Raw genomic sequence first — 8,038 nt, 5'->3', positions numbered from 1 at the left:
GAAACTTGCGAAATAGCAGATCCGAAAGAACAGAAGAACAAATCCAGCAACAAAATACTGATGCACGTGTCAGAATGGCGCAATTGCATCAAGAAGAGTCAGAAGATACACGAGCTGAACGCAATGAAGTCAGAAGATTAGAACAACGACAATCACGCCGTTTCACAGTCAATAGACGAAGAACAAATGACCAACAACGACAACAGGTACATTGAGCATTTATATCTGATTCATTCCTGCGTCTAGCATTCCAGTATGAGCCCGATATTGAATATTATGCTCATTCAAAAGTGGTAATTGGTGCTATGGACAAGGAATGTCCGCATTGTCATGCTCTGAAATTCAAAAATGAGCCAGCTGGGATGTGTTGCGCGTCAGGAAAAGTGCAACTACCTGAAATTGAAACACCACCTGAACCATTGAACGGCTTACTTATCGGCACGGATCCAGATTCTAACGTGTTCCTGAAGTCAATTCGAAGATTCAATTCATGCTTTCAAATGACATCGTTCGGAGCAACAGAAATAGTTCGAAATACTAATGCAAATGGTCAACAATTCAATTCTACATTCAAAATCAGAGGCCAAGTTTATCATAAAATGGGCTCACTGCTGCCAATGCCAAACGAACCACATAAATTCTTACAAATCTACTTTATGGGCGGCGAGGATTCCGGAAGCGCACTTGCCAATCGCGTGAATGCACGTTGTGATTATAATAACCTTGATTCACTTTATGCCAGGCGCATCGTCAGCGAGCTAGATGCTCTTTTGAACGAGCACAACGAGTTGTTGAAAATATTCAAATCACATATGCACCAATTACAAAGCGATAATCACGCTATCGTCATTAATCCTGATAAAACACCAGCTGGAGAGCATATTCGTAGATTCAATGCACCCGCTGTTGATGATGTTGCTGGAATCATAGTCGGCGATTGTACAGCTGCACGAGAAATTCTGATTCGTAGAAGAAATAATAATCTTCAGTTCATTGCTGACACACATCGTTCATATGACGCTCTCCAATATCCGCTAATATTCTGGAAGGGACAAGACGGATATTGCATAAACATAAAACAACGAGATCCCGTATCAGGTACTTCATTGATTATTAATTTGATCATTAATCATTTAACAAAACAATTAAATTATTGAACGTAATAAATTTAAATTAATTTTTATGAACAAATATTACAGGAGCTGAAACAAACAAGAACGTTAGCTCAAAGGATTATTATGCGTACCGATTAATGATTAGACGTGGCCTGGACAACGTCATTTTACGATGTCGTGAGCTTTGTCAACAATTCATGGTCGACATGTACGCGAAGATTGAGAGCGAACGACTACGATACTTACGATATAATCAACAAAAGCTGCGCGCGGAAGAGTACATTCATTTGCGAGACGCTATCAACAACAAAGCCGACGTCGCCGAAATTGGTAACCATGTCATTTTACCATCATCGTACGTAGGCTTTCCACGTCATATGCAAGAATATATACAGGATGCTCTGACTTTCGTGCGCGAATATGGACGACCATGTTTATTTATCACGTTCACATGTAATCCAAAATGGCCAGAGATTACATCTTTGCTACTGCCTGGCCAAAATGCAATACATCGCCATGACATTACAGCACGTGTGTTCAGACAAAAGTTTAAGTCTTTAATAAGTTTCATTACTAAATCACATGTATTTGGTTCCACACGTTGCTGGATGTATTCGGTTGAGTGGCAAAAGCGAGGATTACCTCATGCACACATTTTGGTTTGGTTCATCGACAAAATCCGTCCTGAAGAAATCGATAGTATCATTTCTGCGGAAATTCCAGATCTATCCACTGACCAACTGCTGTTTGATATTGTTACAACAAACATGATTCATGGTCCATGTGGTACTCTTAATAGTTCATCGCCTTGCATGGCTGATGGAAAATGTACTAAAAATTTCCCTAAAGATTTTACCAATGATACGGTCACAAATGTCGACGGATACCCAATATATCGTCGAAGAAATCCTGAAAATGGCGGACAGTCATTTATTAAAAATATCATCAACACAGACATTGATATTGACAACGGTTGGGTGGTGCCATATTCGCCTCTGCTGAGCAAGACATATAATGCTCATATTAATGTTGAGTTCTGCAGTTCTGTGAAGAGCATCAAATACATTTGCAAGTATGTCCATAAAGGCAGTGATATGGCTGTGTTTAGAGTGGAAAATACTAATGTGAATGCTCCTCCAGTGAATAAAAACGATGAAATAACGCTCTACCAAATTGGTCGGTACATCAGCTCCAATGAAGCTGCTTGGCGTATCTTTGGTTTTCCAATTCATGAACGGGATCCAGCAGTTGTTCAGTTAGCCATCCATCTTGAAAACGGTCAGCGTGTATTTTTCACGAACGAGACAGCGATTGATCGTGCAATAAATCCACCTAAAACTACACTCACTGCATTTTTTGAATTGTGTAATCGTGCGGATGATTTTGGTGCCTTTGCACGAACATTACTCTATTCACAAGTACCACGCTATTTCACATGGACTCAAACAAAAACATGGATGCCCCGCAAGCAAGGCTCACCAGTTGCTGCATGTCTCAATTTATTTAAATCAAACGCCTTGGGGCGATTATTTACAGTCAATCCAAGACACACGGAGTGCTTTTATCTTCGACTGTTGTTGGTTAATGTTACTGGCCCATTATCATTTCAAGATATACGTAAAGTGAATGGGCAACAATATCCAACGTATAAAGATGCATGCCTTGCACTCGGCTTGCTGGAAGACGACAACCAGTGGGAATGCATGCTTGCTGAAGCTGCATTGAACTGTACAGCAATACAAATTCGTCTACTATTCGCTATAGTGTTGACTACATGTTTCCCAGCCCGAGCACAGATATTATGGGAAAATCACAAAGATTCAATGACTGATGATATATTGCATCAACATCGTATACGGTTCCACGATCTAACAATAACATTCAGCGACGAAATGTACAATGAAGCATTGATTGCTATTGAGGATCTTTGCATTGTCATTGCCAACTTACCACTTAGTAATTTCGGTATGAATTCGCCAAATCGAACTGCATCTGATTTAATGAATACTGAAATGAATCGTGAACTGCAGTACAGTACTGTAGAAATGGCAGCGATTGTTGCCCGCAATGTCCCACTAATGAATGAGGAACAAAGAACCATTTATGATCGCATTATGCTCGCAGTTTCAGCTGGACAAGGTGGGTTCATCTTTTTGGATGCACCGGGTGGAACTGGCAAAACATTCGTTATTTCGCTAATTCTTGCTGAAATACGATCAAATAATGGCATCGCATTGGCCGTTGCATCATCGGGCATTGCAGCAACTTTATTGGATGGAGGTAGAACAGCTCATTCAGTATTTAAGCTGCCACTAAATATTCAGAATAACCCTGACGCAGTATGCAACATTAAGAAACAATCGTCCATGGCCACTGTGCTGAAACGGTGTAAAATTATTATTTGGGATGAATGTACTATGGCACACAAACATTCACTTGAGGCGTTGAACAGGACATTGAAAGATATTAAAAACAGTGACAAACTATTTGGCGGAACTCTGTTGGTCCTTTCGGGTGATTTCAGACAAACACTTCCAGTCATTCCACGTTCAACATACGCTGATGAGATCAACGCTTGCTTAAAATCATCTCCATTGTGGCGTAATGTTGAAAAATTACAGCTAAAAATAAATATGCGCGTTCAAATGCTTCAAGATCCATCCGCTGAAACATTTTCAAAACAACTCTTAGATATAGGTGATGGAAAAGTTGCTATAGATGAAACTGGATACGTAAAATTACCGACCGATTTCTGCACAATCGCTGATTCGCAAGATACTCTCATTGAACAAATATTTCCCCATGTACACACACAGTACATAAATCATGAGTGGCTTGCAGAAAGAGCGATTTTAGCGGCAAAAAATGTAGACGTTGACAATTTAAATCTGAAGATACAAATGTTGTTGCCAGGGAACTTGGTATCATATAAATCTATTGATACAGTTTGCGACGACAGCGAAGCAGTAAATTTTCCCACTGAGTTTTTGAACTCACTGGATTTGCCAGGCATGCCACCGCATAATTTACAATTAAAGGTTGGATCTCCAATTATCTTGCTTCGTAATTTGAACCCGCCCCGGCTGTGCAACGGTACGCGATTAGTCATTCAAAAATTAATGAAAAACGTGATCGAAGCCAGGATTTTAAATGGCAAGTTCAGAGGTGAAAATATACTCATACCACGGATTCCTATTATACCTACAGATGTGCCAATTCAATTCAAACGTATTCAGTTTCCGATTAGATTGGCATTTGCAATGACTATCAACAAATCCCAAGGTCAAACGATGTCTGTTTGTGGATTAGATTTGAGAACACCATGTTTTTCACACGGACAATTATACGTGGCATGCTCTCGAGTGGGTAAACCATCCAGTTTGTTTGTGTTAGCTAAAGATGGACTAACAAAAAATATTGTTCACGCTATAGCATTAAGAGATTGATATTGTTTAATAGTGTTACTGTCGTAATTGTTTAATTAATGATATATAATTTTAAGGAATAAATTATAATAACTTAAAAATAATGTTTGCCTTTTGTTATTTTTATATTCCCTCATCGTTCACAGCGCTCCATGCTTATTTCACGCATATACCACATTCTTACATACATACAATATACACATTCTAACATACATACATACTTACAATAAGTAAGCTATTTTTTGTCTACACTAGAAATTACTAGGAAATTATTTATATGGCAAAACAACGTTTGCCGGGTCAGCTAGTATATATATATATATATATATATATATATATATATATATATATATATATATATATATATATATATATATATATATATATATATAAATTTTTTAAATTTTATTTTTAGAAGAAAAAATATTTTTGAATTAGTATTGATTGATATAAAATATTTCAGCCTTTTTAGTGTCACTTAAATGTTTTTTTTTATTTATGTATTTGGTTTTAAAAGGTGAAAGTTTTTTAACCTCTTTAAATCAAAAATACTTTTTCGCTATCTTCATTTTCTTGATTGAATGCAAGTTTTGTTGAATTAAGATATTTGGTTTTGAAATTTTAAGAAGTTTTTTACTACAATTATAAACCGTTGTCAAAAAACAAATTATTCGATTTTTCCAGTATGCTCTCTAAAGACTTTCACATCATTAAAGTATTTCAATTTATGGCATTACCTTTTTATGAAATTAAGGATTTTCCACTTTCATTTGAAATAGCCTGACCAACATGGTAAATGTAATTTTATTTTCAAAATCAATAATTCTTGTTTTTTTACAAAAGTTTCGATAATTCTTGATTTTACAAAATATTTTTTTCTTGCAATTTATTTATGTTAAGCTGTGTGTTCAACATACATTCTGTAAATAGGAATAGGTAAAATCTTTTTTTCCATCCCTTTCAATTCGAAAAAAAAAGTTGCTTTTAAGTTCTTACATTAGAATACTTCTCAATTAATATAAAAAAAAGTTTCGAAGCATTAAGAGAATTATACTAAAATATGTCCTTTTTTCTTTTTTGCATCTTAGAGGTGGGCTTAAAATTGATTAAAAATTCATATTGTCTCTAATAGGAATGTGTTTATGTTGGAAGTTTTGTTTCAGGTGCGACTGATGTTAGCTCTTAAGATATAAATTCCCTTTAATGAAGATAAAGTATAAACGCATTTTAAATCTGAACCACGATTTTCCATTATATTTTTTGCGAGTTTTCTAGATCTGTTATTTCACCAGGTTTATTATTTCATTTATTTATTTTGCTTCTTTCAGTTTATTTCTCACTATTTTCCAGCATATGTAGAAAATACCCATTAAAAATGTATATTTAAAACTCTTATTTATTTAAATAGTTTTTAAAACATTTACGTCACTTAAAATTATAAAACATTATATACTTTGCTATTTTTTAAACTATTTCCTTTAATTTAAAGCTGATTTTGGAACATAACCTGGACATAAATGATCCTATTTGTAGTGATTTAATGATATTATGCGTAGAGATTTATATGCGTCTGAGTATTTTCAACAGAATGATTATATGAAATTCTTTATCAAACATGTGGTGAATCGCATATAAACCAGTAACAGCGCTTCTGCCCGGACAGCTGTTTTGGCAAAATCGGTTAGTTACTGGACTGCTAACCTAAAGGTCTCAGGTTCTGTCCTATACCGCTAAAAACATCTTTGACTAATAACAATGATATTAAAAAAAACAAAAAAACATCAGAATATTAAGGCCTGCCATTGGCCATTTCTCTATTAACTCCTTTTATTAAAATTACGCAGTTCAAAACGATTTATTAAGACTTTGACAAAAGAAGGACAATGCCCCAGGTATTTTTTCGAACAAATGCAGGTTTATCCAAAAATCTGAAAGAAGAGGTATTAAAAGGGACCTTTTATCAGAAAACAGATGGAACACGAAATGTTAGCCAAAGATGCGATGAAAAGGAGAGAGATATTGAAAATGAATGCTTTCAAGTTTTCAATTACCATCAGAATTCAATTTTTTTGGAAACTGAAGATGTGCTTCTAATATTCTACAAAATAACAAGATGGATATAGAAAAGATGATATTCTACCAAAGAAATTCTAATAATAAATAAAAGTACTACTTTAAGGGTTTGTAATATCTTTCATCAAAATGTTAATTATATAAATCATGATAGAGTTAGATTATAAGTAAAGGCATTTAAGGTTTTAATGTTGTTATAAGATAAAAATTAAAGAAACTAAATATTTTAATTTTGAATATTATATTTCAAATATATTTAATGAGTAAAATTGTTTAAAGAAAAACTTTTACATGATAGAAATAATTTCATTTTTGTAATCATTACTGAAAATAATATAAAATTTAATAAGCTTATCCATAATAGTTTTTTTTTTCAAAATATATAATTTTTGTAAATCAATGGGATTAATATTAATAGAACCCTCTTAATGCTTTGCGATTTTTTCAAAATATATAATTTTCGTAAATCAATGGGATTAATATTAATAGAACCCTTTTAATGCCTTGCTATTTTTTCAAAATATATAACTTTTGTAAATCAATGGGATTAATATTAATAGAACCCTTTTAATGCCTTGCTATTTTTTCAAAATATATAATTTTGTAAATCAATGGGATTAATATTAATAGAACCCTTTTAATGGCTTGCTATTTTTTCAAAATATATAATTTTTGTAAATCAATGGGATTAATATTAATAGAACCCTTTTAATGCTTTGCTATTTTTTTTTAATATATTACTCAAATAATCTTTAAAAAAATGTGTATTTTAACTGGATTCTAGACCTCATTGATGGTTCAAATTGTTTTCACAAAGATTGTTTTCTTTATGAAGGTAATCTTACTGCTTTAATGGTTACACATTTTACAATTTAATAAAAAATAAGTTTTTATATGTTACCGAGTAAGATAAAATTTGCAACAAAAATATATGAAAAAATATTCACTGAAAGTTTTAAGAATTAGATGTTTATGCTATCGATTAGTGTATGAAAAGAAATCGTTTGGTGAAATGAATCTCTTCAGGTAAAAGGAATCTGCATACATTCAGAAAATATAAAAAAAAATGCAAAAAAGATGCAATAAATAATAAAATATACATAAGATATCAAATTTTTGAAAAATGTATCAATTCCAAAGAAGATGTATCGCCATATCCGACATATTGTCCAATTTTTATTTTATGCATAAGCTTCATATAACATTGGAATTTCAAATTAGCTTGATATTCATTGAAATGTACAATAAACAATCAAGCATACGGAATAATTGATTAGAAGGAAAAAAATAAAGCAGGCCCAAACAGAGTCGCTTAAACAATTCAATAGCTATCATCCGATATCAATGATTTGAACATTTGAATTTCGGAATCGATGAAAACATCCTATACTGATATAAAAATATCAGTATAGGATGATATTTTTA

General features: G+C 33.2%; 1 protein-coding gene across 1 annotated transcript; it reads left to right on the top strand.

Annotated features, from left to right (window-relative positions):
• Nucleotides 1-1,492: 1,492 nt before the first annotated feature.
• LOC129956777 (uncharacterized) lies at nt 1,493-5,726 on the top strand. The gene is made up of 2 exons (XM_056068720.1): nt 1,493-4,081; nt 5,673-5,726. The coding sequence occupies exons 1-2, from the start codon at nt 1,493-1,495 to the stop codon at nt 5,724-5,726; spliced, it is 2,643 nt and encodes an 880-aa protein (XP_055924695.1).
• The last annotated feature ends 2,312 nt before the right edge of the window (nt 5,727-8,038 follow it).

The sequence above is a fragment of the Argiope bruennichi genome, chromosome 11 (assembly GCF_947563725.1).
Source record: "Argiope bruennichi chromosome 11, qqArgBrue1.1, whole genome shotgun sequence".
NCBI lineage: Eukaryota > Metazoa > Arthropoda > Arachnida > Araneae > Araneidae > Argiope > Argiope bruennichi.
This window is presented reverse-complemented; position numbering and strand designations above follow the sequence as displayed.